At 50.1% G+C, this 18,643-nt stretch overlaps 1 protein-coding gene across 4 annotated transcripts; it reads left to right on the plus strand.

Moving 5' to 3' along the window:
- Positions 1-18,492, plus strand: Map3k12 (mitogen-activated protein kinase kinase kinase 12). Of its 4 annotated transcripts, none has more exons than XM_040753712.1 (14): positions 1-189; positions 12,269-12,747; positions 13,159-13,342; positions 13,484-13,675; positions 13,901-14,059; positions 14,329-14,487; positions 15,112-15,220; positions 15,420-15,529; positions 15,647-15,763; positions 15,849-15,986; positions 16,110-16,734; positions 16,906-16,976; positions 17,053-17,326; positions 17,727-18,492. In XM_040753712.1, exons 1-14 carry the CDS (start codon positions 140-142, stop codon positions 17,820-17,822), a joined length of 2,763 nt encoding a protein of 920 aa, XP_040609646.1. In that variant the 5' UTR covers positions 1-139; the 3' UTR covers positions 17,823-18,492. The 4 variants fall into 4 exon arrangements, with proteins under 4 accessions (XP_040609646.1, XP_005067383.1, XP_012966773.1 ...); XM_005067326.4 differs by lacking the exon at positions 1-189 and adding an exon at positions 1,453-1,628; XM_013111319.3 differs by lacking the exon at positions 1-189 and adding an exon at positions 6,838-7,085.
- Positions 18,493-18,643: the final 151 nt, after the last annotated feature.

Raw genomic sequence — 18,643 nt, forward strand, 5'->3', positions numbered from 1 at the left:
ACTCCTTGTGTCTTCATCAGGAGTCGAGCTACCCGCCCCACAACTCTCCGCGTGGCTCGCCCGGGCGCCTGCGCCGCCCTCTGGGAGGAGCAGATCCTCCACGGAAGCTTCTCAGCCTACCAGTGGTTTTTGTTTTCTAATGTCGTCCCGCCTTCTTCCTTGCGCACTGCCTCCTCCCAGGCCGAGACTGTGAGCATGCGTACTAGCGGGGTGGAGGCGGCTGGGGGCGGGGTGGTAAGGGCTACAACCCTCAAAGAACTACAAAACCCAGGTGTCCACGCGCCATCCGGTCGCCGCCGCAGGCTTCGCGGTTTCATTGGCTGTGCTGAGAGCGACTTCCCAAGGCGCTTTTCGATTGGTCACTTGGCCCAGAGGGCGGGGACGGGGGAAAAGGTATCGACTTCTTGAGGAAGGGTTGTAATTGGCGGAGGAGGCTGCTGGCGTGTTTCTTTTGCTGCCCCAGAGGGTGGACATCACCTGGCCGCCCCCACCCCAGAGCTCTGGGGCTGTTTAAGTTTTTTCAGACGCTGTCTCCCCAGGAACCAGTCTGAGTCCTAGGCGCCTCGGGCCTCCGTATCAAAAAACCTGCTTTTCTTTTTTTTTTTTGTGGCTTGCCCTTCGCCCCTCTTCATTAACTTCACGCAGCCTGTCAGACTCTTTAAATAGGCCCTAGTGAACCTTTCTTTAACTGTCCGGGAATCTAGGGCCCGAGAATCATTAGATGAACCTTCTGCTGTATTCTATAGTCTCAGCTGAAAGAACACGGGAGTAATTAGCGAACTAAATTACGCGCAGAGTAAACAAGTACTTTGGATCCCCAAAGTCTTGATACCACCGGAGTGCAGAATGTAGAGGAAATTTTGTGACCTTGGACAGAGTAAAAAAGAGATAGATTCCACGAAAAACGTGGTTCAACGAGTGTTTTAAGAATGGGTCTAGGAAGATATGTCTTGCTAAGAAGGGGCTGGAGGTGAGGAATCTTGGAATGATAATCAGGGGTCATCCAGGAGCTCTGAAGTGGGAAGGGACTTACGACTGAGTGGATTCCAACTGGGTGAAACTGGAGCAGTGACAAGGGCAGACCAGCTGGCGATATTGGTGTGAGAAGGGACCAACGCCAGAGCGTTGCTATCTGAGGAGCTGGTCTCTCGGGGTATAGGAAAGAGTCTGTAAGACAGGTCACAAGCGGTTCTTACAGAATCTGCATGAGGCCCAAAGTGGGACTGCCGTAGGACACCTCCAGGAAGGAGGCACAGAGCCTCGGCGAGCCAGGAACGAGCCTGGAGCGCGCCGGATGGCAGCCGTGGGCTCCTTTAAGAGGCCGGCGGCTCCAGCGCAGCATCCCCCGCTCAGGGCGTGTCCGTCCCGGGGGGCCAGGGGCGGGGGCCTTGGAAGGAGCGGGAGTTCAAGTCGAGTGGGGACGGGGCTTAGAGTAGAGGGGTGGGGGCCAAAAGCTGGGGCTGACACCCGAGCACCTGTGCTCCGCACGAGCATCGCCGGTGACAGCGCCCCGGGTCCGGTGGAGGGCAACGGGGGGAGGAGGGAAAGAGGAGGAGGAGGCGGGAGCAGCATCCGGAGCCGAGCTGCTGCAGCGCCGCCTTTTGTGCTGCGGCCGCGGAGCCCCCGAGGTGAGAGCCTGGGCGAGTTGTGGGGGTGGGGGGCAGAAATGGGTTCGGGTCTTGGGATCCTTGTATGGAGGGAGAGTCGGGATACAATTGTGGCATGGTGGGGGAGGTGACTCGCGGATGCTGAGGCTGTGGGATGGAGGAACTGGGGACCTGGACCCGACGCCTGGAGATTGGAAGGAGCAGGGCGAAGCGGAGGGATGCGGCGGCCCAGCTTGGAGACCAAGAGCCTCCTGAGCTGTGGTGGATTATGTGGGGGTGAAGGTGGCCAGGGGAAGACTCAAAGGACAGCACGTCCTCTTTTCTCCTCACCCTCAAGACCCAGAGAAGGAGAAGGGAGAGTCGTGGCCCTCTCCAGGGAAGGAAAGGAAGGGCAAGGCCTAATGTTCCCACTGCCCCCCTCCCCCACACCTGCAGCTCTCATGCTCCACCTGAAAATTAGACTGCACCCATTCCTGCATGCCCTGGCGGGGTTCTCTCCCCTTCCATCTGTAATGCCTCTAATCTGCAGCTGTGGCATTCCCTACCATCCAGCTGTTGCACCCTCCCCCATTTGCATGTGGCTTTCTCTCTCTAGCCTGCTCTCTCCTCTGGCTTCCCTAACCCATTTCCCAGGTCAGGTGCTTCAGAAAGGCCCTCCCTTTTCTCACACACTCACCAAACTCCTTGGCTTACAACCTTGATGGCTAAGGCTTTGGCTGAGGGCAGGCTCCATAAGCAGTAGTAGGAATGGAGGGAGGAGTCCTGCAGGTCTCTATTTGCTGCCTCTTTGGCTTTCAAGCAGGAGAGCAAGCACTTGAGGCCTGCAGTCAAGCGGGTGCCTCACGCTAAACCTCCTCTCTTGCAATTCTCTGGGCTGCCTCCATGGTTCTGGGAGCTCTGGTTTCCAACCAGAGGGTCATCCTAAGCTTACAACAGCTGCAAGGATTTGGGAAGGAACGAACCCAGTGCTCCCTGGGCCTTGGGTCCAGAGATTGAAGTTTCCAAGTTCAAGAGCCCTTCTTCCTTTCGTGTCACATTTAATGAGGGGAAGGTGTCTGGGCCCCGAGCTAGCCCTAGCCAAGGTTTATCACTCATGAAGTCCTCCATCATTGGTAGAAGAGGTGTGGCCCAGGATTTCCTAGGCTTCATCACAGTGGCAAAAGCCCTCCGAAAGGCAGTCAGTGCTCTGAAGATGCATCCAGGGGAGGCGTGGTGGTAAGATGATCGAAGCCCCGAATTCTAGCACACACTTCTGCTTCTGCTATCCATGCCTAAGGAGTAAGAAAACTGGGGACGCAGCTTTTCTGGGAGTCCTTGCATGGGTGCGAGTAATCTGTTGAAAGGATGCCAGCAGAGGACATGGTGGCTTGGGGAGAGTTTATCCACTTGCTCCCAGAAAGCCTGGTCATGTGTCCATTGGAGAGTGGCAACATGGCTGTGGAGGAGCAGCTCCGGGACGGAGCCCCCGCCCCTCAGCTTGTTTCTTCATGCATTAGGGATTGATCCCGGGGCCTTACACATTCTGGGCAAGCTCTCTACCACCAAACAACACCATCAACTTCTTTTTCTACAAGTTTTATTTTGAGACACAGTGCCACTAAGTTGCCCAGTCAGGGCTTGAACTCTAAATCCTCTTGCCTTTGCCTCCTAAATAGCTGGGCTTTTGAGGTCTGTACCTGGCAGACTGCATTTTCCTTTGTATTTTTTTTTCAGCTGTTGTTTCTCCGTCTCCTTTCTTCCTGTATCTTCGGTATTACCTCTTGTTTTGAGGAGGTAAAGGGAGCAAGAATTGAGTGTGGTGGCTGGTGCACAGTGGAGGCAGGTGGACACCAGTTTAAGGTCAACCTGGTGTACATAACAAGTTTCAGGGCAGCTGAGGCTACGTATAGAATCTGTCTCAAAAAACTAAAAAGAAAGAACTTCGTATCTGGGAGTGTGGCTCAGTTGGTAGGGTTCCTAACAAACATGCATGGAAGAAGCCATAAACAAAGCCTGAGATTGATCTCTAGCACTGGGTAAAGCTTTGGTGTGGTGATTCACTTCCCTTATCCTACAATGGGTGGTAAAGACAGGACGGTCAGGAGTTCATGGTCGTATTTAACTACATAGCAAGTTCAAGGCCAGTCTGGGTGACTTAAGAAAAAATTCTTTGTACTTTGTCTGAAACATCCTGACTGTTGTTTATAGAGAGGATCCCTAGTGCCAAGAGCTTCTGATTACCTCAATAATTTGTATAATACCATTAAGTTATGCTGTTATCTCAGCGTTAGGTATAAAGAGACTGAAATGAGTTAGTTATTCAAGACCAGTTAGCCAGTCTGCCACATAACCAATAATGCAAGGAAGATGAAAAGTCTGAGTCTGGCACAACAAGAAAGCAAACACCTTTAATCCTAGGACTCAGGATGCAGAGGCAGGCAGATTTCTAACTTTAGGAATAGCAGGGGCTACATAGGGAGAGCCTGTCTCTCTCAAAACAAACAAAAAGGAGTCATCATGTGACTGGAGCAAGGCCTGTGCTCTTACCCAGGCAGCTTGTAAACTGACATAGGTGCCACTGCCCCTTAGATGCAAAACCAGCTTTGTTAGCAGATCTCATACTGCAGGGCACCCAGCCGATCAAAAGCAGGAATGGCGTCCCAACAGGACCTCTGTTGGTCCTGAAGCCTGTGGCTCCCCCAAGCCTAGGAGAGGGACAGGAATAGATGGGCATTACACAAGTTTCATTTCTTTTTTACGATTAAAAAAAAAGTCATGTAAAATAAAAACACTTTTTTGTTGTATTAAAGGGAACTCAAAATTATTACTGCAATAATATAGATAAGCCAAGGAAGAGAATTGATAAACTATGTGTGTTGATGCATGCCTGTAATCCCAGCACTTGGGAGAAATAGGAGTTCAGGTCCAGCTTGGGCTATATGAGACCTTGTCTTATTTAAAGAAGAAAATAGTTGAAATACTCATAATTTCTCCTGTCACCTTTTTTAAGACAGGGTTTCACCATGTAGGTTGGCCTTAGCCTCTGAGTTTACAGGTAGGTTTCAACTCATATGGTTCATTTCAGATATTTTAACCTGCAAATTCAGCACTGTGGTATATATTAATTACATCCAGCCACTTTCAGGCCTGGCTTACTGTAGGGAGACCCTGTGGCCCAGGCCTTGCTGCTCCTGCTCTCTGCTTCTGTGATCTTCCTGAGCAAGGCTGATCAAAAGAGAGGTTCAGTGAGTCACTACTTAAGTAAACAGACCCCCTAGGGAACCAGCTAGGGGATGAGGATGAGGTGCAGGGTTCAGCCTTCCCCGAAGTTTGCAGAGGCCCACTGTCATATGACCACTGACACCTGAGATTATCATTGCCCTGGGCTGTCAGAAAGTCTGAGACAGTCTTCCTTTTTTCTGGTTGGAGATAAGAGCTGGTCTGACTCCCTGGGATCCACAAAGAAAGACCTGTGTCTAGGTAGGTGGGAAGACAGCAGAGGCAGGAAGGTGGCGGGCATGGCTCACTGTTCCCCTACCTTTTCCTACCCCTCCTCAGCCCTTAAGGCCAGAGAGAAGTCTCTGAGAGTCAACCTCCGAGGGCCTAGTGCAAGGCTGCTGTCATGGCTGTTTTCCCTCTAAACCCACAGCTGGCTCTTTGTCCCTACGCAGCACTGGCCCCTTCACTCCTTCCCAAGGTCCCTAAGAGAGTGGGAGTCCTTTCCATCTTGAAAGAACTCTGAGGTAAGGGTTGTGGGTCTTGTCAAAAGGATAATTAACAGGGCTCCATCAGAAACCTCCATCCTTCAAGGGTCTCAAAGCCTTCAGGATAGAGAACCAAGATTCCCAAGTCATGCTCACTTTCTCCTCTGCAGCTTCTGTCTTCCAAGGTGGAACCTCTCAGCCTGAGAGGAAAATGAGGTCCAGGCAGGAAGAGAGAGTTGAGTGTGAGAATGCAAGGCATAGACAGATGGGCACACCTGAGCAGAGAGCATCCAGGACTGGCAACTAGACAAGCTGTTGGGTTCTGTTGTTAGACCAGGAGGGAGCTAGAATAAAGTTCACCTGCCTTGGCCTTGTCTCCTCCAGGCCTAAGAAGAATGAGGAGTAGGTGAAGGGGCCCTGAATGAACTGGTAGATAAAGTGAGGGACCACTCTGTTCCCTCAGTCAGACACACATCCTCAGGCCACATTTGGTCCTGTAGTTTAGAGTGACTGACAGAAATCCTTACTCTATGACCCTAGGCGCTGCATAATTGATGGCCAGGGAGACCGGTCCCCTCCCCCAGGGTGACTGAATGTCTGGGCCTGGGGCTTCTAGTCTGCCACCCACAAAGCTCCGGCGCCAAGACCCAGCTGGGGAACAGTGAGGCACAGCTGGTGGGTCAGGAATAAAAGAAGCAGAAAGGGGGACATTGGCTGGGAAGAGGAATCTCCCGTTTACCATGGCTCCCTGGGGGCCTTCAGCTCTCCCTATGTTCTTTCAGGTCAATCTAGAAGAGCTGTCATTAGCCTGAGGGGTGGTAGGGTACCCGAGCATGGGTCTCGTCTCCAGCTGCTTCAGCTATTCCCACTGCCCTAAAAGGCGTGCAGGTGGAATGACTCCTCAGCTCTCCCCAGCTGCTGGCCCTGGATACCACAGGGCCCTCTGGGGCTCCCTGTGTGATCTGAGGGAGGCAGAGCTGCAAACGGATTCTGAGGATGACATCCTCCGCATGACTGTAACCCAGATGATGCCAAAACCAATAAAACCTGAAGGTTGTGGGGTTGGATACGTAAAACTCAGATTCTAAATAGGAAACAAACTAGGAAAGGGAAAGCTTGTCTGTGTTTTTCATCCCCTTTTCGTCTCCATCTTCCCAGGGTTCTGTTTTCCAAAACTAGCTTTTCAGGCCCTCCTCAGTCTCGCACCCAGTTCCTTTGAGTGTTCCTTTCCTTTCTCCCCATCACCATTTCTTAACCTCTGTGTGGTACTGAACCCCCAGGCAACCCTACGAGTCCTCCCCTTGCCATTCACTTTTCCTCCACCAGATGCTCAGTACAAGTATCTGCGCATGCGGGGGTCGGAGGAAGATGGGCTTCAGGGGACACACGTGGGGCCCACTGAGGCACGCACCTGCCTGTGAGCAGTCAACACTGCCTCCACTCTTGAGCCTGCCCAGGTCAGGGGCGGGCTCCGGCGGGGCCCCTCCTCCGTCCCCGGTTCACGTGACCCTAGGCTAATCTTGTCCCGGTGACTTCACGGGCCCAGTCGTCATGGTTACGCCGCAGCGCCCAGCCCTTCCCCCAGCCGGCTGTGCTCTCTTCTCCCCTCCTGGACCCCTCCTACCGCCGCGCCCCCAGCCCCGCGCCACGTGACTGTCGGGAAAGGAGATCCGCAGGGGAGGGGGAGCTGTGGCCGTAACCTCTTCCACTCGGCTTGTGGTGGTGCGGTCACTGGTGGCCCGGCGGTCCAGCAGGTGGGCCGAGAGCATGCGAGAGCCCCAGCCTTGGGACCGCGGTGAGAGAGGCAGAAACCTTGGGGTCGTTTGCAGGAAATTCTCCTGTGTGTCTACAGGCTGGTGTGTGTTTGTAATTTATGTTATCGTAGACAACCTCGCTCTCGAAGCCGCAAATTTCGTGGGATATGTTGGCAGTTCAGAGGCTGTGGTTCCTGATTTCCTGACCTCGGTTTTCTCTAGACTATAAGAGAACTAATAATGCCTTATGCCACGCTGTCCTGAGGATTCAGGCAACTGAGAGATAACACAGGGCATGTGCTGTCCTGGGAGGGTAGAGCAGCCAATTCAGGTGGCAACGAGCCTCGAAGCTGGAAGCTCAGGGCCTTGCCCACTCAGAAGGGCATTAACTAGACAGGGTTGAGACTGCACGGGAGACTTACGGGTGAAAGTGAGGCTTGGAAGACAAAAAGGGATAAACGGCTCACCTGGGGGTAATCTTGATGGCTGTGGCGCCACCAACAGATAATTACTTCTGTGTCTGTGCTAATGCCAACTGTATTTGTATAATTTTTAGTTTCTTCATTTCATATCTTTTATGTGTGTGTGAGAGCCTGTATGAGCTTATGGCACTTCGCGTGTGCAGGGCCTTGGATCCCCTGGAACTGGAGTTACAGGGGGTTGTGAGCTACCATGTGAATGCTGGGAACAGAACTCCAATCATCTGCAAGAACAGTAAGCACTCTTAACCCCAGCCATCTCTCCAGCCCCTTGGCATATATTATCATGACATTTTAATATTTGTATATAATGTACTTGATCACCCATATTCCCCATAACCCTGGTCCCATTTTCCTCCACTTCTTACTTACACCCTTCCCTAGCAATACTCCTTCCATTGTCACTTTTTTTGTGACCCGGAGTTTAATTAGGTTTGCTAATAGCCTAAATTCCAGTTAATTTACAGTAGCATGGGCATCTTACCAGTGGGTATGCCATCAAAGAATGTTTTTTCCTGTCCTCAGCATTTATCATTTAGCTGCATTTATCATTAGCTACATTTATAGTCTCAGTAACAGAGGGCCAGAGGGAGGAAAAGTGTTGTGGTACTGAGAGCCCTCTATACCCCAGGACTGCATGTCGACATATCCAATATTGTGCAGGTCTTGTGCTAGGAATCACCGTATCCCTGTAGTTTATGGGCTTTCTGTTTTTTTATTTTGTTTTTGGAGACAGAAGGTTTCTCTGTGTAACAGCCCTGGATGTTCTGGAACTCACTTTGTAGACCAGGCTGGCCTCAAACTCATAGATACCAGCCTTCCTGTGGAGTGCTGGCATTAAAGAAATATGCCACCATGCCCAGCTGTTTATTTTAAAAACAAAGTTTCACTCTGTAGCCCATGCTGGCCCAAAACTCACACTGAAGCCAGAGATAATCTTGAACTTGTGGTCCTCTCATTGCATGCTAGGAAACTGGTGTGTGCTGTTGGAGACTGAACTCAGGGCTTCTTCCTTGCTACACAAGTACTCTACCAGCTGAGCCACATTCCCCAGCGTTGGTTCCTTAGTGTCACATTGTGTTGAGGGTTAATTGCAGCAGTACACTTTATACTAAAGGCTAACATAATAGTAACTTTCTGAAAAGCTCACATTGTCTTTGGACACCTTAATTCAGAGTCCTGATATAGCTTAGTGCCTCGGGTGGCCCGGCTATCAACAGAAGGGAGTCGCTAAGGGATCTGAAGCACAGACAGGGCTGATGAGTTTTATGCTCTGGATCTTTCAGAAGCTGAATGGGAAATTAAGAGAGAACCTAAGAGGCATTTGTCCTAGGCCAGGTTCTGACAGCTAATGAGGCTTCAACTAAAGCAGTAACAGGACTAGAGAAAACAGAATGACAATATGTAATATTTAATACTTAATTTTTTTAGATTTATTGAACTTTATGAATATTTTGCTTGCATTCATGTATGTGCACTGAGTGGGTGCCTATTGGATCCCCTAGAACTGTGGTTACAGGTGGTTGAGCCACCATGTATGTGCAGGGTTTCTCTGTGTAACAGTCTTGGCTGTCCTGGAACTCTTTGTAGACAAAACTGGCCTCAAACTCAAGAGATTCGCCTGCCCCTGCCTCCCAAGTGCTGAAGTTAAAGGTGTGTGCCACCACTGCTTGGTCCAACTAAACCTTTTTTTTTTTTTTTTGGTTTTTCGAGACAGGGTTTCTCTGTGGCTTTGGAGGCTCTCCTGGAACTCACTTTGTAGACCAGGCTGGCCTCGAACTCACAGAGATCCGCCTGCCTCTGCCTCCCGAGTGCTGGGATTAAAGGTGTGTGCCACCAACGCCCGGCTGGTCCAACTAAACTTTTAACCAGCCTAGCAGGTAGGATTTTCAAGTGTGGTAGTCACAGGATAAATAGAGGTGCTTGTTACCTGTGCAGATCCTGAACCTACCCAGTGAGTCTTCAAGAAAAAGGACTGCAAATGGTGTTAGGCCAGCTGAGACTGTCAGTTTTCCAAATGTCCTTTATTTGTACATCAGCTCTGAGCATAGATAACCCTCCACAGCATCCCCTACACACTGTAGTTCACTCCCAGATGGCTTCAGGGACTCAAAGACTTGTCTCAGGAGCCATGAGAGGGATCTTGATCAGGAAACCCCATTCCTCATCCTATGGGGCTGGGCTGGGCCGGGCATTGGTGGCGCACGCCTTTAATGAGGCAGGCGAATCTCTGTGAGTTGGAGACCAGCCTGGTCTACAAGAGCTAGTGCCAGGACAGCCTCCAAAGCCACAGAGAAACCCTGCCCAAAAAAAAAAAAATGGGGCTGGGAGAACAGTATGACTCTTGGTGTCAAGTTCTAAAGGAAGTCTGAAAAGTTGGGAGAGTTTGCTGTGCCTGAATGCTAGCTAGTTCTGCTCTATGTATAACTGGAGAAGTTGGGACTCAGCTATAATTTTCCTGAATCAAATGTAAAATTTAGAGTTTGTTGCTATTGTTTCTATAGTGCCAGCTAGGGACTAGACCCAGGAGCTGTGCCTATTTGTGTGGCATTTTGGTTTCTCTCTCTTTCTCTGAGGTAGACTGGCATCAAGGTCAGGATAGATACTCTTCCCTGTGACTCTTATACCACTAGGCCCAGCTGAATTTTTGGAGACAGATTCTTATGTAGCTCAGGCTGGCCTCAGATTCACTACTTAGCCAAGGATGATATTGAATGTCTGATCTCTTGCCTCCGCCACTAAGTGCTAGGTTATAGGCCTGTGTGCCTTGCCCAGATTTATGCAGCCCAGTGCCTTTTGCATTTTAGACAAGTACTCTATCAAACTCAGTCACATCCTCAATCCATCCATTGTTTTTTCCAGACAAGGCTTCTCTGTGTAGCCCTGGCTGTCTCAGAACTCACTCTGGCCTCAAACTCAGAGATCTGTCTGCCTCTGCCTCCCTAGTGCTGGAATTATAGGTGTGCACCACCACCTGGTCTAGACTTGTCATTTTAATGGTGCTATTTAAATAGCACACAAATAAGCACACAGCTATGAACTGGAACATATATTTCTGTTGCCTAGAAAGCTGGATCTTGGTTTGGGGACCTAGGGAACAGGATGATAAGGAAATGAAAAAAGAGAAGAGCCCTCTTTTGACTTCCAGAAAGCAGCTGGTGAAGGTAGGGCTGGAGAATGAAGCTGAAGGCCTTAGCCTCACACCAGCCCCAGAGATAACCCCCCTCCCTTGCCAGCTGAGATGATATGAAGGGATAGCACAGCTCTGTGGTTATGGTTCTGGACATGATCACATTCCATTGGAGAGAACTGAGTGGTTGATACCTGTAAGCATAGAGAAGAGAGAAGGACCCAGATGTATGTCCTGAATTGAGTGTTCCTGAGAAGGTTTTAGTGACTGTTGACTAGGGAATGCCAAAAACATCTGAGTGTAAAATCCTACTAGTGCCATGTATGATTCAACATGACGGAGGTTTAGGTGTGTGCCTGAGCTTGAGATCCAGCTAAAAGTGTCTGAAACACAGGCTGGGTTTAGTGGCACATACCTTTAATCTTAGCACTAGGGAGATAGAGACAGGCAGATCTCTGTTAAGTTTAAGGCAAGGTTGGACTACATAGAGTTCCAGGACAGCCAGACCTATATCCTGAGACGTTGTAAACAAAAGAAAAAAAAAAGTGACTCATGACATCTGTAACAGAACCTCAGCTGACAAGAATGGGTGCTGCAAGGGTTAATGACAATTCCATAGCATAGAGGAACTATTATTGCAGCTGCTTTGTTAGTCTCACTATACAAACCGTGGGGTTCAGATCCACCAGGCCCTGCCTCCCAAGTGCTACTATAAATTTTTTTTTCACAGATTTATTGTGTATTGGTTTCTACCTGTATTTATGCGAGTGCACCATGTATGTACAGTGAATGACTGGGAAGGCCAGAAGAATGTTTTGGATCTCCTAGAACTGGAATTTCAAATGTTGTTAGCCATGAAGTAGATTCTAAGAACCAAAGCCAGGTTCTCTGCAAAACCAGCAAGTGCTCTTAAGTGCTTACTCCAGCCCTTACTTTTGTATTTGGTTTTGCAGTGTTGGGCAGGAAACCCAGGCACTCAAGTATTAAATGTTGGATGGTGAAACCTTGTTCACACCACCACTGCTTTTTCTTTTGCAGCAGTGAGTTGGGTCCAGTACCTTATACATGCTGAGTTCTTTATATTCTATTACTGTAGCCTTGGGGTTTGATACTGAAAAAAACTTTTGTTGGCATGTGTGTCTAGTGCACAGGTGGAGGCTAGGTTGACTTTTGGGATCTGGCTGTCTCCTTCCACTGAGGGACTCAGGTCTCCAGGCTTGCACAGCACTTTTTACCCACTGAGCTATTTAATTTTTTTCTCTGGCTTTGGAGGCTGCCCTGGAACTCACTCTGTAGACCAGGCTGGTCTTGAACTCACAGAGATCCACCTGCCTCTGCCTCCCAAGTGCTGAGCGTAAAAGTGTGTGCTGCCACCACCTGGCTTCTTTTACTTTAACCAGCACCTGAGTGGGTTTGTTACTTCTCTTTGCTTGATGATACTCAAGTATATTACTGCATACCAGAGTATTGTATCACTGATACCAAGAGGAAACTCAACTGAATTAGGTTTCCCATAGGGGACTGAGAATGATACTCAGGTCAACTCTAGCTAGGTACTACTATAAGCTAGATTGTGGCTGTGGCTGACGGCCCCTCCCTCCTTAATTCCTCACAGGGCCCGCTGCTCAGCACACCTGGCTCCAGAGGCCATGGCTTGCCTCCATGAGACCCGAACACCTTCCCCTTCCTTTGGGGGTTTTGTGTCTACTCTGAGTGAGGCTTCCATGCGCAAGCTGGATGCAGACACTTCAGACTGCACCCCGGAGAAGGACCTGACTCCTACCCAATGTGTACTTCGAGACGTTGTGCCTCTGGGTGGACAGGGTGGGGGAGGGCCCAGCCCCTCCCCAGGTGGAGAGCCTCCCCCAGAGCCTTTTGCCAATAGTGTGCTGCAGCTACATGAGCAGGATACAGGCGGGCCAGGGGGAGCTACTGGGTCACCTGAGAGTCGAGCATCCAGAGTTCGAGCTGATGAGGTGCGACTGCAGTGCCAGAGTGGCAGTGGCTTCCTTGAAGGTCTCTTTGGCTGCCTGCGCCCTGTCTGGACAATGATTGGCAAAGCCTACTCCACAGAACACAAGCAACAGCAGGAAGGTAGCCCAGGTCCCTGAAAAGTACCCGCTATTCCCTTCAACAGTGCCACCAAACTTACCCATCCCCTTTCCCTCTCTACTACCCACCTACACAGGTTTTCCCTTTACATCTTTTCAAGCACTGGGATTAAACACATGTTAGACAAGTGCTTTACTGCACAGCTGAATCCTTGGCTCATCATTATTTTCTTCCACTGAACCCAGGAATCCTAGGTTTTATACATGCTGGCTAAGTGCTCTACAAAATTAGCCACACCCCTAGGTCCACCCAGCTTTCTACAAGGCCACCCCAATTATCTCTTTTCGGCCTACGTTGTCTCATCACTGACATATTCACCCAACCCTTGAGTGTCTCACAGGGCCTTCAGTGCTGCCCTTTCTGAGCCTGTGGCACTGTGCCTCCTACCCACAGATCTTTGGGAAGTCCCCTTTGAGGAAATCCTGGACCTGCAGTGGGTAGGCTCAGGGGCTCAGGGTGCTGTTTTCCTGGGTCGCTTCCATGGGGAGGAAGTGGCTGTGAAGAAGGTTCGAGACCTCAAGGAGACCGACATCAAGCATCTGCGAAAGCTGAAGCACCCCAACATCATCACTTTCAAGTGAGTTCCACGGCAGGGTCTGGGAACACCATGCTAAGCCCCACAACTCCACTCCCATTCTTTCTCAAAAGAGACCCCAAATGGTCCGGGTGGGAATGTAGGTTCCAGCTACATAATGAACTTTACCTGTCTGGCCCCCAGGGGTGTTTGCACACAGGCTCCCTGCTACTGCATCCTTATGGAATTCTGCGCCCAAGGCCAGCTATATGAGGTGCTCAGGGCTGGCCGCCCTGTCACGCCTTCCTTGCTGGTTGACTGGTCTATGGGCATCGCTGGTGGCATGAATTACCTGCACCTGCACAAGATCATCCACAGAGACCTTAAATCCCCCAAGTGAGTAAGAAAGCAAGCTGATGTGCATGTAAGTGGCCTACCTGTGGCAGGGCGCATACGCCTATATTTTAGGTTCTGAGAAGTCCATCAAGCAACAGTCCTTTGGAGGACTGTGGTGAGCCTTTTTCAACTTTAGGTGTCCCAAACAATATCATAAAAACAGTGACATCAGTTAAATGGGGCTATGGAGGGATATGGATCCTGGCTAACTATACTTTTTACCAGCATGCTAATCACATACGACGATGTAGTGAAGATCTCAGATTTTGGCACTTCCAAGGAGCTGAGTGACAAGAGCACGAAGATGTCCTTTGCAGGGACAGTGGCCTGGATGGCCCCTGAGGTGATACGCAATGAGCCTGTGTCTGAGAAGGTTGACATCTGGTAAGCACCAGGGTGGTACTTTAAGAACTTATATGGAAATCAAGTGGTGGTGGCGCAGGCCTTTAATCCCAGCACTTGGGAGGCAGAGGCAGGCAGATCTCTGTGAGTTCGAGGCCAGCCTGGTCTACAGAGTGAGTTCCAGGACAGGCTCCAAAGCCACAGAGAAGCCCTGTCTCAAAAAAAAATTTTTTTACAGGGAAGTCATACAGGTCTGCAGTAACCAGGACCTCTGGAGGGAATCTTCCCAAATGATGTCCTCTTGTCCTTAGGTCCTTTGGGGTGGTGCTATGGGAACTACTGACTGGAGAGATTCCCTACAAAGACGTAGACTCCTCAGCCATCATCTGGGGTGTAGGAAGCAACAGTCTCCACCTGCCTGTGCCCTCCAGCTGCCCAGATGGCTTTAAAATTCTGCTTCGCCAGTGCTGGTAAGGATGACAGATTGCACTGACAAAGTTGAGGAACTAGAGACTGACGACCTGGAGCCCAGATGTCTAGGCCTAGAATCCATTGCGAAAGCAAGCCAAAGCTCCCTCCCTAATAATCTCTCAAAGGTCCAGGACACAGGATATATATCAGGGAACTACAATGACCAGCAGGAAACAAAGATTCAGACTTGCATCATGATGTCCTCTTTGAACCTGTTTCTGAGCTGAGAAAGTAGGAGTGCTTTCTAATAGGTTGCTGTGAAGCAGGAAGGCATCACTGAGCAGAACTGGCTCAGCATCAAGAGGACCTTAGGACAGTGAGGAAGACTGAACTATCACTGCCATTCCCAAAGTGTTTCCTTTGATGGAGTCATTTAAAATTTGTTTTTGCAGGTGTATGCCTGGCTGGTATGGAAATAAATATGTAGACGAGGATTAAAGATTATGCCACCACAACCTGCCACCAAAAGGGTTTTATTTGGGCATACAGAAAATATTAGGTCAAATAGCTCCGAAATACTAAGGAAACCTAACAGGTGGTCTCATGACTCACTTGAAAGAGGGCTCTGGCTCCTTTGTAATTCCTCCCCACCCCTGAAATTTTACCAACTCCATTCCTTATAGGAATAGCAAACCACGAAACCGCCCATCATTCCGACAGATCTTACTTCACCTGGACATCGCCTCAGCGGATGTGCTCTCCACACCCCAAGAAACTTACTTTAAGTCCCAGGTGTGCTGTGGGTGGAAAAACAATGGGTCACTGACTTTACAGACATGGCAGAGCCTTTGATGGGGCCAGAAAATGTGACTGAAATGAATGAGTTCTCTTGGACATGTGTCCCCATTCCTCTTACTCCAACCCTGGTGGCGCAGGCAACATTCCCCGAGACATGGCTCTCACCACTCACCCCACGTCTCTCCATCCCTAGGCAGAGTGGCGGGAAGAAGTGAAACTGCACTTTGAAAAGATTAAGTCAGAAGGAACGTGTCTGCACCGCCTCGAGGAGGAGCTGGTGATGCGAAGAAGGGAGGAGCTCAGGTATGTGCCTACTTAGGAAAGATAATCTATAAATGATAGGAACTGGGTTTACCTGCTGCCATAGTGGACCCAGCAGGTAAACCCAGTTCACGGCACAAAAATCATCTGCCCTTTCAGGCATGCCCTGGACATCAGGGAGCACTACGAACGGAAGCTGGAAAGAGCCAACAACCTGTACATGGAACTGAACGCCCTCATGTTGCAGCTGGAACTCAAAGAAAGGGAGCTGCTCAGGTAACGGACCCCTTAACATACTCCATCATTGATTTTCATGAAGCTGCCCAACTTGGGAGACCTAACAAGGTGTCTGGATTTTCAGGAGAGAGCAGGCTTTGGAAAGGAGGTGTCCAGGTCTCCTGAAGTCACACCCTTCCCGAGGGCTCCTACATGGAAACACGATGGAGAAGCTTATCAAGAAAAGGAATGTGCCACAGAAACTGTCACCCCACAGCAAAAGGTAAGACCCAGAGAGGACTGAGGCTCACATATGCAGGAGGGACACTGGCAAGGCAATGTGTATTGTTACTGGGGACCATTTATCATTGTTAACCTCAATCTTGTACTTTCCCTCCACTACCAGGCCAGATATTCTCAAGACAGAGTCTTTGCTACCTAAACTAGATGCAGCCCTAAGTGGAGTCGGGCTTCCTGGGTGTCCTAAGGGCCCCCCTTCGCCAGGAAGGAGTCGTCGTGGCAAGACCCGTCACCGAAAAGCCAGTGCCAAGGGCAGCTGTGGAGACCTGCCTGGGCTTCGAGCAACTTTGCCACCCCATGAGCCTGGAGGACTAGGAAGCCCAGGGGGCCTAGGAGTGGGCCCTTCAGCTTGGGATGCCTGCCCCCCTGCTCTCCGTGGACTCCACCATGACCTTCTACTGCGAAAGATGTCATCATCATCCCCAGATCTTCTATCAGCAGCACTGGGAGCCCGAGGCCGAGGAGCCACAGGGGGAGCTCGGGATCCTGGCTCACCTCCTCCACCCCAGGGCGATACTCCTCCAAGTGAGGGATCGGCTCCTGGTTCCACCAGCCCAGACTCACCTGGGGGGGCCAAAGGGGAACCACCTCCACCAGTAGGACCTGGTGAAGGTGTGGGGCTGCTGGGAACTGGAAGGGAAGGGACTGCAGGCCGGGGAGGAAGCCGGGCTGGGTCCCAGCACTTGACCCCAGCTGCACTGCTGTACAGGGCTGCTGTGACTCGAAGTCAGGTAAAGTATGGGGAGGTTCCTCTCTCCCTTCCCCCTGTCCTTACTCTCCCTAGCAGTCCACGTGCTGTAACCCCACCCAACTATGTATGCCTTTCCCCAATTCTTAATGACTTCTTGCCATTTTTGAATGTGTTACACACACACACATACACACACCCATCTCTACTATAGAAACGTGGTATCTCATCTGAAGAGGAGGAAGGAGAGGTGGACAGTGAAGTTGAGTTGCCCCCAAGTCAGAGGTGAGTGCTGGTTGGATGGCAGTTTCCTTTGGGAACTGTAAAAAGGACCACACTGTAACCTTGCCTCAATGTTTAGGTGGCCTCAGGGCCCGAACATGCGTCAGTCACTATCTACCTTCAGCTCAGAGAACCCATCAGATGTGGAGGAAGGTACAGCTAGTGAGCCTTCTCCCAGCGGTACACCAGAAGTTGGCAGTACCAACACCGATGAACGGCCAGATGAAAGGTCTGATGACATGTGCTCCCAGGGCTCAGAAATCCCACTGGACCCACCTGCTTCAGAGGTGGTCCCTGACCCTGAAACCAGCTCCTTGCCCATTCAACACCAGGATCTACTCAGAGGTGAGCAGGTGAGTTAAGTGAAACAACCAGATACTGACCATGAACTGGGAGTCGTTTGAGAACCTTTAAGGAAGACAAACAGGCTAGCAAGAGATATTTAGTATTTAGTCTTCAAACTACTCAAGTTTCTTCCTTCCATATCAATGAAAACAAATATCTATATAAATAGAATTTGAGACAGTTCAGAGCAGTATTGTATCCAATGTTTTAACTTGTATGGCAACCACAAACTGTCATCAGCAAAGTATCCCAAGAAAGGAGTCTGTCATGACCTGAGCCTGTAAGCAGTAAGATAAAAACCCTTCAGCACTAAACTAAAAGCACCCCCTGAGGGGCCCTGAAGGAATCTGTAACGCTGAGAGATGCTGGGCTCCCCCCACCTCACTGCATTTCTACTCTTCCTCACAGGGCCCCAATCCTGAGGACTCAGACTGTGACAGCACTGAATTGGACAACTCCAACAGCATTGATGCCTTGCGGCCCCCAGCCTCCCTTCCTCCATGAAAGACACTCTTATTCCTTGTACATAGAGAAATATTTATATAAATAATATATATGCGCCACATAATCAACAGATAGATGGGGCTTTCTTAGCCTTAAGTCAGGCTTGATAATGAAGGACCCCCCCCTGACCAACTACCGAGTAAGTTCTAGGGACTCTGGCAGCTGTAGAACTGAATGATTCCAAGTAACACCCTAGAGCTACAAGGAAAGTAAACTGGTCCCTTCTTGCTTCACACCATTCCTTATGTTCAGCAAGCAACTAGGCAATAGAAAAGCCAGGCTTGTCTCTACACTGTCTACCCCTTTAAACACTGGGTGGGGGGGGAGGGCAGGAGAGGATCCACTTAAGACTGCACTTTTACTTTCCGTTTACTGTTTACACATTTTGCACTTGGGAAGAGGAAAACTAAGGCTGGGTCCTCCCCCCTCTGAGGTCTCTCAGGTGGCAATGTAACCCATTTCTTTGTCCCTGTTTCTCTGCCCCAGCCCTGGCTTAGGGCCCAGAGGCAAGTTAGAAGACTGATAGCATGTGACGGCTCAGGCTGAAGAGATGAGAACTGGGGTGCTGCTGTCTAAGTCCCTACTGTTATCCTGTGCCTGGTAGGGTGGGGACTGTCATATTGTAACCCCTGTGAAAAACCTTGAAATATAACCACTCCATGCAGGCCCAGCTGTCGAGGGTTTTCTTGGTGAATGGATGGAGTGGAGTGGAATACATGGATTTAAGACAACTTTCTACTTTTTCTAAACATGTTGAACCCAACTTCCTAAGATAACTTTTCTAAATGATTTCAGGACAAGAACATAAGTGGGTTTCAAAA

This window comes from Mesocricetus auratus, unplaced genomic scaffold, assembly GCF_017639785.1.
Source record: "Mesocricetus auratus isolate SY011 unplaced genomic scaffold, BCM_Maur_2.0 Super-Scaffold_100010, whole genome shotgun sequence".
Taxonomy (NCBI): Eukaryota; Metazoa; Chordata; class Mammalia; order Rodentia; family Cricetidae; genus Mesocricetus; species Mesocricetus auratus.

What these genes read in the sequence shown, in the direction of transcription:
- Map3k12 (XM_040753712.1), top strand. Translation starts at nt 140, where the DNA reads ATGTCGTCCCGCCTTCTTCCTTGCGCACTGCCTCCTCCCAGGCCGAGA. An exon ending in CCTCCTCCCAGGCCGAGACT is followed by an intron (nt 190 to 12,268) that starts GTGAGCATGCGT and finishes AATTCCTCACAG; the next exon opens with GGCCCGCTGCTCAGCACACC. An exon ending in CGAAGAAGGGAGGAGCTCAG is followed by an intron (nt 15,530 to 15,646) that starts GTATGTGCCTAC and finishes CTGCCCTTTCAG; the next exon opens with GCATGCCCTGGACATCAGGG.